Here is a 23,293-nt window from a genome sequence, read left to right as displayed (position 1 = left end):
TAGTGACTGGCGTATTGTGATGAGCCAGTTGCTCGGCCACCATTGACCAGACGTTTTCAGTTGGTAAGAGATCTGGAGAATGTACTGGCCACAGCAGCAGTCGAACATTTTCTGTATCCAGAAAGGCCTGTACAGGACCTGCGGTCGTGCATTATCCTGCTGAAATGTAGGGTTTCGCAGGGAACGAATGAAGGGTAGAGCTACGGGTCGTAACACATCTAAAATGTAACGTCCACTGCTCAAAGTGCCGTCAATGCGAACAAGAGGTGACAGAGACGTATAACCAATGGCACCCCATACCATCACGCAGGGTGATACGCCAGTATGGCGATGACGAATACACGCTTCCAATGTGCGTTCGCCGCGATGTCGCCAAACACGGATGCGACCATCATGATGCTGTAAACAGAACCCGGATTCAGCCGAAAAAATGACTTTTGCCATTCGTGCACCCATGTTCGTCGTTGAGTACACCATCGCAGCGCTCCTGTCTGTGATGCAGCGTCAAGGGTAACCGCAGCCATGGTCTCCGAGCTGATAGTCCATGCTGCTGCAAACGTCGTCGAACTGTTCGTGCAGATGGTTGTTGTCTTGCAAACGTCCCCATCTGTTGACTCAGGGATCGAGACGTGGCTGCACGATCTGTTACAGCCATTCGGATAAGATGCCTGTCATCTCGACTGCTAGTGATACTAAGCCGTTGGGATCCAGCACGGCGTTCCGTATTACCCTCCTGAACCCACCGATTCCGTATTCTGCTAACAGTCATTGGATCTCGACCAACGCGAACAGCAATGTCGCGATACGATAAACCGCAATCGTGATAGGCTACAATCTGACCTTTATCAAAGTCGGAAACGTGATGGTACGCACTTCTCCTCCTTACATGAGGCATCACAACAACGTTTCACCAGGCAACTCCGGTCAACTGCTGTTTGTGTATGAGAAATCGGTTGGAAACTTTCCTCAAGTGCGCACGTTGTATGTGTCGCCACCGGTGCCAACCTTGTGTGAATGCTCTGAAAAGCTAATCATTTGCTTATCACAGCATCTTCTTCCTGTCGGTTAAATTTCGCGTTTGTAGCACGTCATCTTTGTGGTGTAGCAATTTTAATGGCCAGTGGTGTATATCAAAGGCACAGGACCAGGCTGGGGTAAAAAGAAATTTATGGCACAACTTGACCAAAAGAAGTGTTCAGTTGATGATACACATTTTAAGGCGTAAAGGAATCATTAGTTTGGTAATGGACAGAAGTTTGAGGTAATAAATGTAAAGGGAAACCAAGACTTGAATACAGCAAACAGGTTGAAATGGATGTAGGTTGCCATAGGGATGTAGAGACTTCGAAAGGACTGACGAAGTAAAATGTAGAAACAACTGCAACATAAAATATCTTTGCCTTCATTCAGAGGTGGAAGCACATTCTGTGACAACTTATTGGCAGTATCCATTTGATATAAAGTTGATGCAATTCCCCACTCCCCTCATGGGCAAACATATCAAGCTAGCAATAATTAGAATGGTATCTACCACATTATCACATTGTACATGGCTTATGTTCCTTGAATCCTACACAACGGTGTGTCTGGGACTTGTAAATAAGTCAAGGGTGTGGATTTTATTTAGGCGCAACATAATTAAATGCTATAAGATCATGCAATAAAACAGTATTACAGTGCTAATATCAATTACTGGTGCAAACCAATACATTGCCAGTATGGTATGTTAAGAGTTTCTATTCTTCCGTGGAATTCCATACCGCAATGTCTTGGGATGCACCAGTAATTGATATCAGAACTGTAACACTGTTTTATTACATGATCTTCAAACATTGAATTATGTTGCACTTAAATAAAATCCACACCCTTGACTTACTTACATGTCCCAGACACACCGTTGTGTAGGATCCAAGGGACATAAGCCATGTACAATGTGATAATGTGGTAGATACCATTTTAATTGTTACTAGCTTGAAAAATTGGCCCATGGAGGGAGTTAGGAGTTGCATGAACTTTATATCAAGTGGATGCTGCCAAAAAGGTGTGACAGAATGTGCATCCACCTAGAATTAAGTGTTTAATATAATTCACTCTTATAGGTTGTTAAAAACGCGTGTATCGGCACTCGTGTACCATACTTCTCACTGTTCCATTGTTAAGCACTTAAGTATTTCTAGAGATCACTATAGGTCGTAGTATAATATTCATGTATCACAGTATTTTTTTCGAAATAAAAAACAAGACAGACACACTGGTCAAGACGAAGGAAATTTATGAAAACCGGTTTATGTACCAGCAGCGTTAATGTGAAACGCCGATAAATTACGAAGATATCTTAGAAAAGAGATCCCTGCAAGACGTTCTAGAACTAACAACAGATTATTACATGAAAATGAATGTTCTAAAGATGCTAATTAGAGACGACTGCATTATCTTTGCTTCAAAATAAAAGTCACGTCTTCAAAATACTCCAATTTCTTCATTATTTACTCCCTTGCATTTACATCACAGTATCGTATTCGCAAGGCTTTGAAATAAATGATTAGCCTAGTCCTTTTCGTTTACTAATATGTCTTCTTAAAAGAAATCGTTTGCACAGAATCAATTTAATAACAGAACTGTTGCTAACCCTTTGTGCCATGACGCAAGTAGCAGTAGTTCCGAGTCTTTCGTACCTACCATTCTATTCAGTACTGCACTACCAAGTACCAAGCGAACTCGATAATACCGCGCAGTGGATTCGATTGTTAATTGTGATGCTTATTTTATTGTCATGGAAACGTTCTCGTGCTTCTAAAGCTCTAATAGTAGGTAGGTTACATTCCTGCAGTTAACATCTCTTGAATCAAAATTCTCGTGCCAGTGGAATGCCATTTTTAAAAAGCACGGAGAAGAAACTCTCTGTTAGTCAACGACGGGAAATCGCGTCGTATAAAAATGGTCTTCGCTGTAAAATTTTTAATATTTCCGGCAACACTTACAAGGGAGAGTGGAAGAATAACGAGAGACACGGTGAGTGTATTTTCGTATCTTACTGTAACGAAAATAGTAAACCTATAATAATAATAATAATAATAATAATATAGATTTCACATCACCTTTAATTATTCTCCAGGCAAAGGAATATTCTTAGAGACATCGGGGAAACGATACGAGGGCGATTGGGAGCATGGACTTCGACATGGGTATGGTATCCAGAGCCATATGGAACCCCATTGCTTACACGCAATAGAGTACACTGGCGAATGGTACGAAGGAAAACGACAGGTAAAATGTGACATGAAGGTGGGCTTTTAGTGTAAGAATCGTCTTTTTTTAAGATTCGCTTAGCAATATAATTTTTGTCTCCATCAGTAAGTGACTGCGCTTCAGTCAGTATCATTTCACAGTATGCCCTCTGACGGAAGCAAAGGATTAGTAGAAAAAAAATTCTCATTTTTTTCTTCCGAAATCTGCTGAAGATCGTCATGAAGATCGTCATTGTTTTTCTCTTACATAATCGGTATTTGCTTTATATTTTTTCATTTTTAATTTTCTGCGTGTCAGAATGACGGAAGATTGCTGCTGGTTCTTTACAGGGTGACAATGGCGCTTTTCAGCCAGGATAATGCTGTGTTTACATCTGTTTTGTTTTTTGGGAAAATATTCATATTTGTTTTGAACTGTCTTGTACCCCTTTTGAAGGGACAGAGAAGGAGACTACAGAGATCCCAGTTAGGGCAAATGTTATATTGCACAGGTGCTGTATTGTTAGCAAGTTTCTCAGTTTCATTTTGTTTCGTTTTTACAGGCTTGTGAATGTCGTCTAAGATTGATAAATTTAGCTTATCTTGGAAAGGTTTGTTTGATCTGGACGGCTACAAGTCTGCAGTATTCGTTTTGTTCGACAGTTGTACCACCAAATTTGTTTGTCGGAAAGTATTTTCATGAGGCCTCGCACTTGCATCCGTTACACTCCATTTTATTTGTTTAGTAGTGAAATAATTTGCTAGAGAGAGCGATGGTTTGATTGCCAATTAATAATGTTTTGCAGCCAATTAATAATGTTTTGCAGAACAAGAAATTGTGTCCTGATTCTTTTTAGCACTGAGGCTGCGTATTGAAATTCTACTTGTTGGATGTTTTTAGAATGGGGTGCAAGAAGTGAGAGAGACAAGCTCAACCTTGCAGATAGACTTCCCTAGAGAGAGAAATAGTGCGGAGGGAATAAACTTAGCCACCGTTGTGGAGTGTTGCCTGTAAATGTATCGTTTATTTTGTGTGTTATGGTCAGTTGGAGTAATTTGGGGTAACGAAACAGCATTTTTAAGCTTAATGTCTTTATGTCTTATTAACATGATACAATTTTCCAGTCAATTCTTCATTTGTTAGTAATGTGACCTTGTAGAATGATTCTATTATATTTTCATGTTTGGTGACCCTGTGTTATCGTAGTGTTGTCCCTGAGTTGAACTATATACAGTTTACGCCATGGATGGGGAAATTGGATATTTAGAGTAAGGTTCAAGTAAAACATATTTTGGGTCCTAATGTTCTAATATCCTACAATTATCCCAACCATTGATACGAGTAGACCAGGAAACCCGCAAAAAAGTAGAAATAAGTCACCAAAAAGTTTAATTTTTAAAAATTTTTTTTAAATTTTATTTTTATTTTTTGTAATTATTGATCCAGGCAATCATAGTATTGTACAGCTGTACATATGATATTGGACAGGTCAAGAGAGCTATTTACAAGTAATTTTTACAAATTGATTTTTACATTATTTTGTAGCAAGGAAATTATCTATCTTAAACAAAACAGTTAATACAAATCATAGAATTGTAAGGTTGTACATACGATATTGGACAGGTCAAGGGAACATATTTGCAAGTAATATTTAATAAATTGATTTTACATTATTTTGCAATGGGGATGTTAGCTATCTTTAACAAAACAGTAAACACAAATGTTGTATGGTAAAATACAAACAGCCAATACAAATGTAATAGTAAGTAGTCCAGTGTATTTCATAGACATGCACAGTATATACAGGGTGTTTCAAAAATGACCGGTATATTTGAAACGGCAATAAAAACTAAACGAGCAGCGATAGAAATACACCGTTTGTTGCAATATGCTTGGGACAACAGTACATTTTCAGGCAGACAAACTTTCGAAATTACAGTAGTTACAATTTTCAACAACAGATGGCGCTGCAAGTGATGTGAAAGATATAGAAGACAACGCAGTCTGTGGGTGCGCCATTCTGTACGTCGTCTTTCTGCTGTAAGCGTGTGCTGTTCACAACGTGCAAGTGTGCTGTAGACAACATGGTTTATTCCCTAGAACAGAGGATTTTTCTGGTGTTGGAATTCCACCGCCTAGAACACAGTGTTGTTGCAACAAGACGAAGTTTTCAACGGAGGTTTAATGTAACCAAAGGACCGAAAAGCGATACATTAAAGGATCTGTTTGAAAAATTTCAACGGACTGGGAACGTGACGGATGAACGTGCTGGAAATGTAGGGCGACCGCGTACGGCAACCACAGAGGGCAACGCGCAGCTAGTGCAGCAGGTGATCCAACAGCGGCCTCGGGTTTCCGTTCGCCGTGTTGCAGCTGCAGTCCAAATGACGCCAACGTCCACGTATCGTCTCATGCGCCAGAGTTTACACCTCTATCCATACAAAATTCAAACGCGGCAACCCCTCAGCGCAGCTACCATTGCTGCACGAGAGACATTCGCTAACGATATAGTGCACAGGATTGATGACGGCGATATGCATGTGGGCAGCATTTGGTTTACTGACGAAGCTTATTTTTACCTGGACGGCTTCATCAATAAACAGAACTGGCGCATATGGGGAACCGAAAAGCCCCATGTTGCAGTCCCATCGTCCCTGCATCCTCAAAAAGTACTGGTCTGGGCCGCCATTTCTTCCAAAGGAATCATTGGCCCATTTTTCAGATCCGAAACGATTACTGCATCACGCTATCTGGACATTCTTCGTGAATTTGTGGCGGTACAAACTGCCTTAGACGACACTGCGAACACCTCGTGGTTTATGCAAGATGGTGCCCGGCCACATCGCACGGCCGACGTCTTTAATTTCCTGAATGAATATTTCGATGATCGTGTGATTGCTTTGGGCTATCCGAAACATACAGGAGGCGGCGTGGATTGGCCTCCCTATTCGCCAGACATGAACCCCTGTTGACTTCTTTCTGTGGGGACACTTGAAAGACCAGGTGTACCGCCAGAATCCAGAAACAATTGAACAGCTGAAGCAGTACATCTCATCTGCATGTGAAGCCATTCCGCCAGACATGTTGTCAAAGGTTTTGGGTAATTTCATTCAGAGACTACGCCATATTATTGCTACGCATGGTGTATATGTGGAAAATATCGTACTATAGAGTTTCCCAGACCGCAGCGCCATCTGTTGTTGAAAATTGTAACTACTGTAATTTCGAAAGTTTGTCTGCCTGAAAATGTACTGTTGTCCCAAGCATATTGCAACAAACGGTGTATTTCTATCGCTGCTCGTTTAGTTTTTATTGCCGTTTCAAATATACCGGCCATTTTTGAAACACCCTGTAATAATCCAGTATATTTCATAGACATGCACAGTATATAATTTTCAGACCTGATTGAACATTTATCACATTGTTTACATTTTTAACCCCTTTCAAAAAAATGATCAACTGCATAAAAGCAATGGTCCAAGAGATATTTTTTTAACTTATGTGTGAAGGCTCTTGGGTTCTTTGTTGCTTTGATTTCATTGGGTAAATTATTATACATTTGTATCCCAACATTTAAAACACTTTTTTGGTAGCAGGTAGTTCTGGACTGAATCATATGTAGGTCAGATTGCTGCCTTGTTGCATAGTTATGAATATCTCCATTGAATTTTAGTGTGCAGTCATTGTTTAACAGGTATGACTTGAAAAATGAGACGTTATTATAAATGTAAGCAGAGGGCAGTGTTATAATGCCATTTGTTTTGAAATGTTGTCTGCATGATTCGTTATGTCTTAGATTACATATTATGCGTATTGCCTTTTTTTTGCATTTTGAAAATATATCTACCTCCAGGTGAGTTCCCCCAAAATATTATTCCATACTGTAATGTAGAATGGAAGTACGCATAATATACATGTATGAGAACAGATTTTGTGACTGATTTTTTGAGTATCCTTAAAATGTAACACACAGTTGAGAGCTTTTTTGAGATATAATTTGTGTGAGTCTCCCACTTAAGATTTCCTTCAAGCCATATGCCAAGAAACTTGACAGTCCACACACGTAAGCTCTTGGTTATTTAGAATCACATCAGGCATTTCTTGTTTTTGGGATGAGAGTCTGAAGTTGATGTACGTTGTTTTCTGTATGTTTATAATCAGTTTGTTCTCGTTGAACCATTTGCTGAGTGACGAATAAGCGGTTTAATTTTTTGGTTGTGGTCCTCTATATCAGTACCCATTATTAGTATACTTTTGTCATCGGCAAATAGTGTGGTATGTCCTGTAGCAAGCTTCATGCTTATATCATCAATGTATAGCAGAAACAGTATGGGTCGCAGGATTGAGCCTTGTGGCACACCATATCTAATGGGTATTGTGTCAGAGGAGTGGACAGTAGATCGATGGGTGGTTGTATTCTTTTTTTTTTTTTTCAAAATTAATTTCAGCTTTTTGAAATCTGTTTGACAGGTAAGATTCTAACCATTTGTTTGCAATTCCTCTTATACCTTTATTTGCTAACTTCTTAAGGAGTATGGTATGGTCAATTACATCAAAGGCTTTGGATAAATCTAAAAAGATACCAGTAGTGATTTCCTTATTATCCAGTGCTTTTATGGTTTTGTTGAGATACTCATAAATAGCTGTGGTAGTTGTCTTTTGTTTTCTAAAACCATGCTGGTGTTTTGTCGGTAAGGATAGTTTATTAGTAAAGTCTTCGAATCTGGTGTAAAATAATTTTTGAAATATTTTTGAGAATGAGCTGAGTTGTGCTATGGGCCTGTAATTGGCTACATCATTTTGAGAGCCCTTTTTGTGAAGTGGGGTAATTTTAGTAGTCTTTAGTAGGTCAGGGAAAACTCCATTTGTAAAGGATGCATTTATTATGTGGGTTAGGGGTTCTACAATGGATTCTCCACATTTCTTAACAGTTAAATCAGGAATGTTGTCACTACCACTGGAGTACTTATTCTTTAGTCCTTTTATAGCTGTAAGTACTTCAGTATTGGAGACTTTGTGAAGAAACATGGTATGGTTTCTATTAGTGTTTGGTGTTGAGTATTTGGTCTGTGGCAGTTGTTCTTTATCAGGTTTTCTGCTATTTTGCTAAAATAGTCATTAAAACCATTTACTATTTTTTGGGGATCTGATGTGACTTCATCATTTAGGTTTAGTTTTAATGTTTTGTTTATAACATGCTGCTTACTGTTTGTTTCATTTTTTACAACTGTCCACAAGCCTTTCATTTTATTGTTAGATTCCTTTATAAATTTATCATTGTATAATTTTTTTGCTTGTTGGATAACTTTTCTGTAGATTGCAAAATAGGTCTTACAATATGTCCTAAACTGATCATCGACGTCGTGGTGTTTCATGTGATTTTTTAAGTCACGCTTTTTTTGGCTGGAAATCCATATCCCTTTTGTTACCAATGAGTTTGTGTGTTTGTTTCCGATTTTCCTGGATTTCAGTGGAAATGCAGTATTGACGTGGTGGAGAAATGTTTCATGGAAGGAATGAAATATGTAGCTTACATCATTTTCTTTATAGACCTCTGCCCAGTTTTCAGCCCTTAACAGATAGTCAATAAGCCTTATATTATCATCATTAAATTGCCTTTGCATTTTAGTTATTGTGGGATATTGTCCTAGCTATGTAATTTAAATTCGCTGTTAGTATTTGGGATTCATGGTCACTGTAACCTGTGCTGATGACTTCGATTGAGTGGTGTAGTTTGTCTGCGTTTATGAAAATCTGATCTAGAGCTGTTTTTGAATTTTTTGTGATCCTGGTTGGTGTGTTTACAGTTGGGGATAGGTTGAATGAATTTGTAATATTCAACAATTCATCTTTGTTTTTTCCAGGTGTGAGGAAGCCAATATTAAAGTCTCCACATATTAATATATTTTTGTTTAGTGATCGAATTTTTGTGAGTAGTGCTTCGAGGGAGTGTTTGAAGGTTTGGATGTTCCCATCAGGGGCTCTATATACATTCAGTATCAATAGGTTATAGTCTGTTAAGATAATTAAGGAGATTTCAAAGTCTGTTTCTATTTGCATATTATTGTACTTTGTGAGGCTTTTGCATCTTAAATATTTTTTGACATAGATTGCTGTACCACCTCCCTTACTTTTGTTCCGACAAGAATAACCAGCTAGAGTAAATTCGCCAAGTGCCGTTTTTTTAATTTTGTCTTCTGTTTAACCAGTGTTCAGTAATACAGAGAACATCTAAGTGTGGCTTTGTTTTTAGGAAGAGATCTATTTCTAGTAACTTATTAAACATTGACTGCACATTATGGTGTAATATTTTAAAGGATAATAGTGACTGTTTCCCAATGGAATGATTTTTGACACCACTCACTGGGTTTTCTTGTAGTTTTGGTTCATGAAGATTTTGCTCTGCACCTGTTTTCCTTTGGTTTGCTGCTAGCAGGGAGCTACTGGTGTTCTTGCCCATAAAAAATCCTGGCTGTAGGCTGGAGGTCTGCGTTTTCGTGTTGAAGATCTTGTCACAGTTTCCAGTGGTACTGATTTGGAGTGTGGCTGCACATTTTTTGCTGTTTCCAGTTGGATGTTGTGGGCTGACTGATTTGTGGCACTTGACGAGATATTTGCATAGGATGTTGGTGGTGACTTAGTGCTGACTGTGGATACCTTCTTCTTTTCTAAAACTGTTTCTGGTGTTTTCCTTGATGACCCTGACTGCATATTCATTTTTGGTGTTGTTAGAAGTCAATAACGTGGGTTACAATCGACAAGATAAACAAATAATTCTACTTCATGCCATTGAAGTACATTTGAAATATCTCCCATTAAAATCAGGTAGCTACACAAAACAGTTCAACTATTTGTCCTAAATCGATCCATTATATGTCATCTGTCTCCTGGAATGGGTAATGATGACCATCCTCCATACTTTTGGATAAATATTTCACTGAATATTGGTGGATCTTGTGCTGTTATCTGTCACTTATACTCCTTCACTATCTAACCACATCCACTTTGGTAATGCACTGTAACCCATGATCCTGTTATTATGTTTGAATTTGAGTTAATTCTTGTAGTAGAACCACGGCTTTCTTCTTTGTGTTAAGTTTCTTTGCTTCCATCACTAGGTTTAGCAAAGACCGCTTTTCTTCTTCTTCTTCTTCTCCAGACTGAATGTCTGAACTAATACAGTACTCCCTGGTGATTATTAATTCTGAGAAAATAATATTTTTATCCATGTGCAGGGGTTATGTGTGTCACTTGTGATTTAGGACCACTGAGGAATGATCTTGTTGAAGATTATGTCGCGATTATCGGGGACTATGGGAACAGTTTGGACTGTATCCTCAGTTACGAAATTGAGAATATCAGACATGTTACAACAAATGCTCTTGATACAAATTGATTCCAGTGCTACTCTTTTAGCAATAAGGCAAACCCTAGATGATGTGCTTAATGTAACTGTTGCTTAGTTACATAAGGCAAATGGGAATCTGAACCAAACTGGTAATTAAGCAAGGGAAAGACAGACATTGGCTACCAGTAGGCATTGAAATAAATCAGTGAAGAAGGTTGAAAATTTGTGCCAGACCAGAATTCACACCCACATTTACCACTTCTCATGAGCAGTTGCCTTAACAGCTTCAGCCATCTGGACATGGTCCCTGACTGACAGAAATTTCCAACTTATCCTCACACTACTGATATAGTGGTAGTGTCCCCATCCATTAAGCCTCTATACTCACAGCATTTGCTGATTCCCGTATGAGGTTGAGAGTATGTGTGCATCTGTACAATATACAAATTTGTAATTGTTTGTGCTCCCCAGTGAAACTATGCTTTGAACAAAAAATGTGCACATGGAAATTCATTACTGCATATGCAATTTAAAAAGCCTTCTTCTTGATCCATGAATAATTCTTTTGTGCTGCTAGCAATGTTCATGATGCAGGTGAAGCTGGTTGTTCTGTACCATCTGCATTGCTGTATTTGAGAACTGTGCCAACATGTGGCTGTGAAGTACAATTGACCAGCAGAAATTGTTTGTGGGGGAAGAAGTATCTAAATGCTATAAAAGGTTCTTGAAATTGATGGAAACTTGCCAATGTTGTTTGGATCCCACATCACTCCTTTCTTATGTAGGTAGTTTCAGGCACACAAGTTGGAGGTGGGCCATAAAATGTACTCGGCCAAGTAGCACAAAAAGCTCTTTTAGCTTGTTTTCTGTCCAATTCCGTGTGGGCAGAGCACAGTTTCTGATCACTTACACTGGCAGTAAGAGATAGACCAGTGGAACAAAATAGATTGTTGCATTGGTTGATGATGGTGGATTTCATGGAGTGAACAGGTAGCCAGAAGTAAAGCCCAGTGTGTAGCAAAAGTTGTAAAAATGCCCACAGTCCACAGAACAGTCTGGATTGAAGTACGTAAACACAAGCAAAGTCAATCACTCTGCTAAACAATGGCTCATATCAAAGGTTTCAGTGAATAGTGAGACTGAGGTACAAGTGCAGGGCTGCAGTATTTACTAGTGCTCTTACACCAGTGGATGTGCCCGTGTGGCTGCAGGTGTACCCTCCACAAGAGCAAGCTGCTTCCATGGTATGAAGCCCAAGTATCTCTGATCTTTCCTCCATATCAACATTTGTGCTGGGCAGGGAATCTGAATCACTCTTGTATACAAAAAACCATCCCCCTTTAATCAGCACATAGGGCCAGAAATGACCCAGTCCAAAGCAACTTCATGGAGGAGGGGGGAGGGAGAGCTGCTGGAATTCCCGAAGAAGTCTCCCGCTGTAGTTCCTCATTGAGATCGGCCACGTCAGATGTCTTTCCTGGCTGGTCGGTGGGTTCTGGGGCACTGCTTGATCTTGCCCACTGGTCAGTGGATGCCATCCATGATTGAGTCCAATGCAGGCAACTTTGGGCAGGCTTGACCTGGGTGTGATTATGTAGGTCATTCCCTGTCAGCTTTTGAGGCTATGAGAGGCGGCCGATACACCTCATTTTAGTCGGAGCTGATCTTGATGCCTGACTAGATGCTCCTGGCTGGCCGCAACATAAAAAATTTCCTGCTCACTCTTGTCAACAACCGATGCCTTGGGTTCATCCAGGGTTTCAACCAAAAGTGCAATTCCTTTATGTATGAGCCCATGAGGTATTACTGCTGTGTGCATGTAAGTGGACACAATGAGTTGAGTGCAGAAGGTCAAAGAGAGTGTGGGTTCTGCATCAATATAAAATTTTTGCTTGGCTACATTCTTTTATGGGGTAGGGGTATGTGGTAGGTGGGTAGGTGGTGAAAAAGCTGGTAAGTGCTTCCCTGGAGTCGGCTGTCTTCATTATTTGGAATTCTATGCTTTTAACATCCTGACTATCTGCTCAGCTTCCAAATTGGACTTTTACAAAAGTCCTGTAACACAACACAGATACCGTTGTCAGAAACCAGGATGGTATAGATGGTAAACTGCTGTAATGGTAGTGGTAGCCACGTGTGCAACATATGGAAAGTTAGAGATTGTGTCGACAACTAGCAACCACATTGCTCCTCAGAATTGCCCAGTGAAATCAACAGGCCCTCTTTGCCAGGAGTGGTCAGGGTGTGGCCAAAAGTTGAAACACTGTGCTGGTGCTGATTGATACAAGGAACAGGCTTGGCAGACCACATGTTCTATGGCAGCATCACCACCAGGCCAGTATACACAATGCACATTTTGCAGTGTGGAGAAGTTCAGCATGAGGGAGCAGAGTTTAGCTGGCATTACCACCCAGTGTTCAGATTTGTTCATGTCTAACTATATGATATCATCATTTATATTAAGAAAATATTGTAATGAAAAATTTATGCTTCAAGCCAAGACTTTTCCTTTAAGCAGGTGCTCTAGCCAACCCCACTGTACAGCAGACAAACAATCTGGGAATTTGTAGAGGTGTGTCATTAACAGGCTTTGTGCCTATCAGACTCTACATCTGGGTCACATGGCAAGACAATACCAAATCCATGTGTTAGTGTTGTTCAGGGGACCGATAATGGATCTGTACAACATTTGTAGATTTTGCAGGTAGTGCTCTCACATGGCCCTCATAATTATCAAGTCATCAGTTTGATTAATGTAGTTGAGAATACCTTGGATAATTGCTCAAGGCATCACTGAATGATTGTGAGAGTGCTTGCAACCCCAAATGTAATCTCTTATAATGATATGTGCTGAATGGCGTATTAAGTACTAAAAGACCTATTGCAACTGAAAACAGGGATCAGCGCGATATTGGAAAAATAATGACTCCCAGGCAATTTAGCCAACAATTTCTCCAGCCTAGGAATTGTATAGTGATCAGCACTTACTTGAGCATCAATGGTAAATTTGAAATCACCACAAATTCTAAGTGATCCATTTGGCTCCTTAATTGCTAGCATGGATGTTGTCCAGTGGTTAGGCAATAGTGGGGTATTACTCCCATACTTTGTAACGTATCTAATCCCACTTTAATACAATTGCATAGGGCCAAAGTCACAGGAAGTAAGTTCAAACTGTTGCTTATATTTCACACCATAAAGTGCAGAAGTGTCTAAGCCAAAAATATTAGTTGTTATCCAAGAGTTTACTACCGGAAGGATTAGTTACTGTGCTACAATTGTATATTTAGCTTGGACTGCATCCTGACCCCACTACAGAATTGACTGCCCATTGTACATCACTATTCTGTGCTAATGGAAATGCCGTGTGGCTAGGGCCTCCCGTCGGGTAGACCGTTCGCCTGGTGCTGAGAATACCAAAGCTGTGGGTAGCCAATGGACCATTACATTTCCACATTAATCAGAGACATGGCCATGGCTATGTCCAACTGGAACTCTGCCATTGCTCCATCAGTTTCCAGCAGCAGCATGAGCTTCTGCAACGGGTACTGGTAGGATTGCATGGAGCACATTGGCAGCCCAGGGCCAAGGCAGGCATTTGTTAGATGTCCCCGTTTGCAACATACAAAACAGGTGACATCATGGAATGGACAGTGACGTCACAGATGCCTTGGGTCACAATCTGGCAGTGATGTGGAGGAAACTTTTGTATGTCAGCAGTGGACAAAGTGCTTCTGTTCATGCACCTCTACCAACAATCACGACAGTGGATCACTAAACACTGCTGTAACTACTGAATCCCTCTTCATCAGATTACTGGACAATGGTAGCTCAGTGTGTCAGATGATGACATTGATTAGGTGTCATCAGTCGATCGTACAACACAGTGGTGACTACTACTGCTAAGGAAGCTGACACTGTTACTTCATGAGCATGGGGAACTTTCAGCACATTACTCAGGTTTGCATCAGATGACTAAAACCCTCACACTAACTTCTCTGTCTGGAGAAACACATCAATCAATCAATCAATCAGTCTCTTTATTCATCCATTAACAATATACATAAAATAAAATCATGGATTAGTGATACTGCATATGATGCACCACTCTGTTTACAGGTAAAATCAAAGTTGCATGCTAAGGCTTGCAAGTCAGCATCCCTTGCTGCTTGCATTGCTTATCATATTGATTAAATTTGAGCCTATTTTATTTATTTATTTATTTATTTATTGTTCCGTGGGACCAAATTAAGGAGAAATCTCCATGGTCATGGAACGAGTCAATACATGAAATTATAACACGATATTAGAAACAGATAAAATGAAATATAGAAAAAAAAACATATTCAGGTGACAAGTCATAAGTTTAAATGAAGACAATCAACAATGTAACACTGGAATTTGCTTAATTTTTTAGCTCTTCCAGGAGCTCCTCGACAGAATAGAAGGAGTGAGCCATGAGGAAACTCTTCAGTTTAGACTTAAAAGAGTTTGGGCTACTGCTAAGATTTTTGAGTTCTTGTGGTAGCTTATTGAAAATGGATGCAGCAGAATACTGCACTCCTTTCTGCACAAGAGTCAAGGAACTGCATTCTACATGCAGATTTGATTTCTGCCTAGTATTAACTGAGTGAAAGCTGCTAACTCTTGGGAATAGGCTAATATTGCTAACAACAAACGACATTAAAGAAAATATATACTGTGAGGGCAATGTCAGAATTCCCAGATTTTTGAATAGGGGTCGACAAGAGGTTCTCGAACTTACACCACATATAGCTCGAACAGCCCGTTTTTGAGCCAAAAATACCCTTTTTGAATCAGAAGAATTACCCCAAAAAATAATACCATACGACATAAGCGTATGAAAATATGCGAAGTAGACTACTTTTCGTGTTGAAGTGTCACTTATTTCAGATACTGTTCTAATGGTAAATAAAGCAGCATTTAGTTTCTGAACAAGATCCTGAACATGGGCTTTCCACAACAGCTTACTATCTATCCGTACGCCTAGGAACTTGAACTGTTCCGTCTCGCTTATAACATGCCCATTCTGTCTGATTAAAATGTCAGTTCTTGTTGAATTGTGAGTTAGAAACTGTAAAAACTGAGTCTTACTGTGATTTAGCATCAAATTATTTTCCACAAGCCACGAACTTATTTCATGAACTACATTATTTGTTACTGTTTCAATATTACACACAAGATCCTTCACTATCAAGCTGGTGTCATCAGCAAACAGAAATATTTTTGAATCACCTGTAATACTAGAAGGCATATCATTTATATAAATAAGAAACAGCAGTGGCCCCAGCACCGACCCTTGGGGAACGCCCCACTTAACAGTGCCCCATTGGGACTGAACATCACTACCACTCTCAATATTGTGGAGAATTACCCTCTGCTTTCTGTTCTTAAAGTAAGAGGCGAACCAATTGTAAGCTACTCCCCTTACTCCATAATGGTCCAACTTCTGCAGTAATATTTTGTGGTCAATACAGTCAAAAGCCTTCGTTAAATCAAAGAAAACACCTAGCGTTCGCAATCTTTTATTTAATCCGTCGAAAACCTCACAGAGAAAAGAGAATATAGCATTTTCAGTTGTTAAACCATTTCTAAAACCAAACTGAACATTTGACAGCAAATTATGTGAATTTAAATGCTCCAGTAACCTTGTATATACAACCTTCTCGATAACTTTAGCAAACACCGATGGCATAGAAATAGGTCTAAAATTGTCAACATTATCAATGTCTCCCTTTTTATAAAGTGGCTTCACTACCGAGTATTTTAATCGATCAGGAAACCGACCACTCCTAAAGGAAAAGTTACAGATATGGCTAAGTACTGGGCTAACATACATAGAACAATACTTCAGTATTCTGCTAGATACCCCGTCATATCCATGAGAGTTCTTGGTCTTTAGTGATTTAATTATTAACTCAATCTCCCTCTTGTCAGTATCATGGAGGAGCATTTCAGGTAACAGTCTCGGAACACTTTTTTCTAAGAGCGCTATATGATTCCCTGTTGGAATTAGGTTTCTATTTAGTTCACCTGCTATATTCAGAAAGTGATTATTAAATAGTGTACATATATGCGACTTATCAGTAACACGGACATTCCCACTACGCACTGATTCTATATCCTCGACCTGTCTCTGCAGACCAGCAACTTCCTTTACGACTGACCATATGGTTTTAATTTTATCCTGAGACTTAGCTATTCTATCTGCATACCACATACTTTTTGCCTTCCTAATAACATTTTTAAGCACCTTACAATACTGTTTGTAATGGGCTGCTGCATTTAGATTTTGACTGTTTCTAACGTTTTGATATAATTGCCACTTTGTTCTACAAGATATTCTTATCCCTCTAGTCAGCCACCCAGGCTGCCTGTTTGTGCTAGTACCCTGTTTTAAACGTTGTAATGGAAAGCAACTTTCAAAGAGCATGAGAAAGGTCTTTAGAAAAGCATTATATTTATCGTTTACTGTCTCAGCGCTATAAACATCTTGCCACTCTTGTTCCTTTATAAGGTTTACAAAGGTCTCTACAGCAACCGGATCAGCTTTCCTGAACAGCTGATGACTATATTTAACACGAGTTGCAGCATAAAAATCTTTTAAAGTTAAAATTTGCGCATCATGATCTGAAAGGCCATTCACCTTTTTCCTAACAGAATGCCCTTCTAGTAATGAGGAATGAACAAAAATGTTGTCTATGGTTGTTCTACTGTTCCCTTGCACTCTCGTTGGAAAGAATACGGTTTGCATAAGATTATATGAATTAAAGAGGTCTACCAGCATCCTCTTCCTTGCACAATCACTTATACAATTAATATTGAAGTCACCACATATAACTAACTTTTTGTATTTCCTATAAAGTGAACCAAGAACCTCCTCTAGCTTTAGCAAAAATGCTGTGAAATCGGAGTCTGGGGATCTATAAATAACAACAGTTACAAGTTTAACTCCGTTAAATTTAACCACACCTGCACAACATTCAAACACCTTTTCAGTGCAGTACTTTGAAACATCAATTGACTCAAATGCGATGCCGTTTTTCACATACATGGCTACTCCCCCACACCGCAAAGAGCTCCTCGAAAAGCAGCCAGCCAACCTGTATCCTGGTAAAGGAAGCCTCTGAATTATCTCCTTATTTAAGAAGTGTTCAGATATACCAATAATTTCAGAGTCAACATCTATAAGCAGTTCACTAACTTTATCCCTAATACCTTGTATATTTTGATGAAATATACTAATTCCCTCATTACTCGGATACCTAAGCTTTGTCAAAAGTGATTCCCTTGTTAGAGAGACTTCCCTTAAGCAGGAATACCTATCAGCTGACTTCAATCTAAAAAAGGTGCAGCTCTAACACACACTACTGCAGGAATTTTCCCATGAGTGATCCCACCAACCCCACCTATGCTGTCACCTATAAGCTTTGCCAACCTCCCCTTCCCATACCTGTTGAGGTGCAGGCCGTGTCTAGTGAAACCCGTCCTGCTGATAGACTCCACCGACACCACTGAAATGTGACCCATGCTTTCTGTCATCAGCGCACCCCCAAGTCTCATGTTATTACGCCTGACGGATGTATTAAGATGAGGCCGATCGTGACGCTGAAACAGTTCCACGAAATGCACATTCGTGTTGCCAGTCTGAGTGGCTATCTTTTCCAGGTCACCATCTATGTTATACTCCCCATCCCTACCAATACTATTACCAGCCCCACCCACAATCACTACCTGATCCTCTTTAGTAAAATCCCTACATAACCCCCCTATGTTAACAGTCACCTGAGCCAACCCTGCATTAGGCTTCACAATGCTGGTGACCTGGTACTCACTTCCCAGCACTTCCTGCAACTGCTGGCCTACACCTCTGCCATGTGAACTACCTAACAGCAGAACCTTCTTCTTCCTCTTCGACTTTGCAACTGTTCTAGGCACAGTAACTACTGAGGTCTGCTGCATACTTCCTACATCTACAGCTACTAGAGATTCCTCTCCACTAGACTCCGACAGTTGGTCATATCTATTGTAAACACCAATAGTAAAACTATCTGAAAATCTTCTTCTCCTAGCAGATCTCTTGCCAACAGCCAGCTCCCATTCCCCAACCCCCTTCTCCCTCCTCATCCTATCTAGCTCCTCCTGTGCGTTTTTCAACTGCACCTGAAGGGCACAGATCTTACGCTCCTGCTCCTCTATCAGTTTACTCTTGCTACATAACCTGCAGTTCCAGGAGAGGATCTCACCAGAATGCCCACTGGCTTCCCCACTGCATTCCCCCCAGTGAAAATACTTCGAACAAGTGTCACACCGCAATCCACTACTCACGAACCTACGGCAAAGCCCACACTTCTCACTCATGGTAAAATTTTACTTTTTCTAAGTTCCACTACTACAATAAGAAGATGCTAAAAACTTGACTACAATAATCACAAACTTACTCTACAAGGGAAGTAACTACTATTATTAACAGTATTAATAAACAACAAATGTGAATAAAACAAAAGACTAATACAGAAAGAGAATCAAACGTCTAATCACACAGTAACGAGCTGTAAACAGTTCCCAAAAGGTTCTTCTGAAATTATTTCACCAGAAAACACCACGAACACCGGTTGAAGACTACTAAAGTTCCTAAATAAATCACTATGCACAAACAATTAATTAGTACTTAGCTTTCGATGCGCCGCTACAGCTGCAACTGGTCAGCGCGGAATGTAAACACAGGCAAGAGGTTAAGTTGCTCGATACGAAACACTCACAAATATCACGTCACAACAGAAGAAAGGCAGAGCTGAATGAAGAAACCACTAATACGTCACTTATATAGTAAATATTATCACAAAAACCGTTAAAATATGTATCTGGAACCTAAAAATATATGAAAACTTAGAGAGCGATCTCACACGCAGTCACTCGCTTAGCATGCAACTATTTGGGTTTGGTGAGGATAACAGTCAGTCAACAAACCACAGACATCAGAAGAGCTCAAACTACTGTGGCCCAAGAGTAGGCATAGTTTTTGTACCAAAGTGTTATTAGAAGACAGAAAGAGTGCATTCCGATGGTCAGGATCAATAATTTGACTCACCTTGTAGTGAAAAACAAAATTATGTAAATAAACCTACCAAGTCTTGTTTCTTGTTTGCCTCTTTGAAGCAGGTGAATGACTGATGGGGAGGTCATGATACTGCACCTATGGTCTGTCATTGGTTTTGCAGTAGTTATAACAGTAATGTTGGTGCCTCACTAAATAGTTTCACAACGAGAAAATCCTTGTCGCAACTTTCTGTCCTACTCTGTGTAGGTAGAACATAGTTTATGATCACTCACATTGACGGTAATTCAGAGACCGATGGAACAAAACAGGTTGTTCTAGTGGTCGATGACAGTGGAGTTTACAAAGCGAATGACAAGCCAGAAGCAAAGTACAGAGCATAGCAAAAGTTTCTGCAACCATGTGCAAACAGTCCTGTGAGCAGTCCGAATTGAAAAACACAATCACAGGCAAGGTCAGTCACCCTAATAATCAGTGCTGTGTATTGAAGGCTTCAAGGAATAGCAAGACTAAGGGACGAGTGCAGGGCTGTGATATTTACCAGCACTATGGACCCATGTGACACGCCTACAGCAGGTGCAGTGCCCTCCAAGGGAGCAAGCTGCAGGCCATAGTATGAAGAGTAAGTATTTGTGATCTTTCCTCCATATCAATACTCGGTCTGGGCTGGGAATCCAAATCACTTGCAGAAATAGAGTTTGTGAGTTATGACAATCTACCCATTGCTTCCAAGTGGTGGGACATACCTAAACTTCTGTCTTAACTCAAAATGTGCCTCCAATACTCCACACAATCTCGAAACAAAGAAATTTATCCAACCTATAATTTAGCATGTGTTTTGTAACAATATGAGTTGTGTAAAAATTTTAAGAGGTTTTGGGGTGCAGTGCCTTGTTGAATTATGGGATGTTGGTGATGACATTCTGGCCATTACACTGTGTTGTTCCAGTGGCAGCTAAATTTATTTTTACAATAGTGCTAACAGTGCTGATTATACTTTTCCTTGTTTCATTGTTGTTATTGTAGTTGTAAATGTTGCTCCATTTGTTCCTGAAATGTTTGAGGAGTAGCAGGGTCAAATCTCCAGCATTTCAATGAGTATCATACCCATCATCTGGTGAACTACCAAGACTGTTTATAAACTTATAAACTTGTTGAGAGACAGATGTGTTCTTTCCCTTGTAGTTACACTTATTGTCAAAAGTACTATCATATGGGGTATCAAGTGAAATTTGTGACTGGATTGAGAGGACTTATTGATAGGGAGGACACAGCATGTTATCTTGGATGGGGAGTCATCGTCAGATGTAGAAGTAACTTCGAGTGTTCCCCCAGGAAGTGTGTTGGCACTCTTGCTGTTCATATTGTATATTAATGACCTTGACGGCAATGTTAATAGTAAAATCAGGCTTTTGCAGAAGATATCGGTAATGAAGTACTATCTGAAAGAATCGTAAATAATCAGTCATCTCTTGATAAGATGTCAACGTGGTGCAGAGATTGGCAACTTGCTTTAAATGCTCAAAAATGTAAAATTTTGCACTTCACAAAATGAAAAAATGCAGTATCCTGTGACTGCAATATAAATGAGTCAATGTTGGAATTGGCCAGCTCACACAAGTACCTGGATGTAACACTTTTTAGGAATATGGAATGGAATGATCACTTACGTTCAGTTGTGGGTAAAGCAGGTGGTATACTTCAGTGTATTGGTAGAATACTGGGGAAGTGCAATCATTGTACAAAGGAGATTGCTTACAAATCACTCGTGTGACCAGTTCTAGAATGTTGGTCAAGTGTGTGTGACCCATACCAGATAGGACTAACAAGGGATATTAAAAATATACAGTGAAGGGCAGTACAAATGGTCACACATTTGTTTAAACTATGGGAGAGTCTCACAGAGATATTGAAGGAGCTGAACTGGGACTCTTCAAGATAACCCTAAATTATACTGAGAAAGTCTATTAACAAAGTTTCAAGAACCAACTTTAAATGATTAGTCTAGGAATATGCAACGAACACCATGTATCACTCACAAAGGGATTCTGAGGATAAGATTATAATAATTACTGCATGCACTTAGGCATTCCCACCCAATATGTGAATGGAACAGAAAGAAACTCCTAATAACTGGTACAATGGGGCATAGCTTCTGCCATGCACCACATGGTGGTTTGCAGACTATAGATATAGCTGTTGATGTAGATGTAGTGGATTATTTACAACAAACTTCATGAGAGAATAAGTATACTGTGAAGCACTAGCCAGCATGCCCAACTCCTTAAAAAGATGTGTACAAGATGATCATGGTGAGCACCACATATTATTCTTACAGCATGTTTTTGTACAATGAAGTTTTCTTCCTTAAAGGTGGATCACACCAGAACATGATTCCATATGAAATTGTTGAATGAAAACATGCAATGATTCTTAGTGCAAATGTGACTGAAGTAAGTTATTTTAGGAGTTCCAAACTTCTCATCAGTATGGACATCTGAGAATTTTGAAATTTCCATTCTGTTTACTATTTACTCACTTTGTGTGTGTTAGTATAGTGCCCCTGGATGTGCAGAGCTGAATATGATGTGTCATTTTAAAATCGAGGATTCAAAAATATACGTAACACGGAGATTAACACTAGAACAGTGGAAAAGGTAATATCCTAGAAAAGCAGGAAAGACTGAGATTTGCATTACAAAAAAATTTTATGTCTATCCAGAAATGTGATTTGACCTTCCGTCAAAGCTGGCTATAATGACATCGAAGAGACTGACGGTTCATGGTCATTATAGTCAATAGTGCACAAACTGGGTTTCTGCTTTGTGTTTTGATAAAAATTTTGTGTCTGTAAATTTTAGACTGCCAGAGTTAACCCTTCAAAAAGGAGCAGTAATACAGTACACCAACAATATTTGTGGAGAGGGACTGAAGACGAATATATTTATGTTCATGTAGTATGTTCAGCAATAAAATGCCAGTAAAATGTAAAAACCTTTAAAAGGTGAAGAGAGAAGCAGCAACAATGTAAATTGTTCACTAGTGTCAAACACAGTCATGGATAATGACAAGATAAAATGCTCAGCATGTTTAAGACTTGCTGTAAGTGTTGTATAGCACATAGTTGTGAACAACACACCTCCTTTCTGGTTACTGTATTGCAAAATTTAATCAATAGTACCGAAATGAAAAGACAGTGTTCTATAAGTAAATTACATGAAGGCTTACAATTTTGTGTTTGATGGTGTATTCATTTTGATGGTGGATTTAAAACCAACAATCTGCAGAAAACAAGAACTTGAAAATAAACATTACATTGCTGTTAGTAATTCTCAAATACGTAACAAACAAAAATGAACATTGGACATTATTACTGATATATTTCTCGGATAATAGAATAAAAATACATAATTTTATACAATAAATTGCAATAAGCAGTGTCATGCGACAGGACTGTTAGATTTTGCTGTTTTGTGTATCATTAAAAGTAATGGCACTATAAACGGTATCAACTATATTTGCAAAGTTCCTAACATTTCTTTTATTTGTTTCATTTGTTTAATTATAACCATTGAAATTACACTGAGCGGATTATTGGAGCTTTCAAACACATTTTCTGCAGATTGTGTTTCTGCCTT

At 39.3% G+C, this 23,293-nt stretch overlaps 1 protein-coding gene across 1 annotated transcript in view; it reads left to right on the top strand.

The window, feature by feature from the left end:
* Positions 1 to 2,639: 2,639 nt before the first annotated feature.
* The window catches only part of LOC126236812 (MORN repeat-containing protein 3-like), a 137,742-nt gene continuing 117,088 nt past the window's right edge, over positions 2,640 to 23,293 (top strand). Inside the window, exons 1-3 of the mRNA XM_049946445.1 lie at positions 2,640 to 2,815; positions 2,864 to 3,012; positions 3,116 to 3,267. Coding sequence (XP_049802402.1) covers positions 2,640 to 2,815; positions 2,864 to 3,012; positions 3,116 to 3,267 — 477 coding nt within the window. The remainder of the gene's footprint in view (positions 2,816 to 2,863; positions 3,013 to 3,115; positions 3,268 to 23,293) is intronic.

The sequence above is a fragment of the Schistocerca nitens genome, chromosome 1 (assembly GCF_023898315.1).
Source record: "Schistocerca nitens isolate TAMUIC-IGC-003100 chromosome 1, iqSchNite1.1, whole genome shotgun sequence".
NCBI classification, from domain to species: Eukaryota; Metazoa; Arthropoda; class Insecta; order Orthoptera; family Acrididae; genus Schistocerca; species Schistocerca nitens.
Note: the sequence above shows the minus strand (reverse complement) of the source record. Positions and strands in the feature narration are given on the sequence as shown.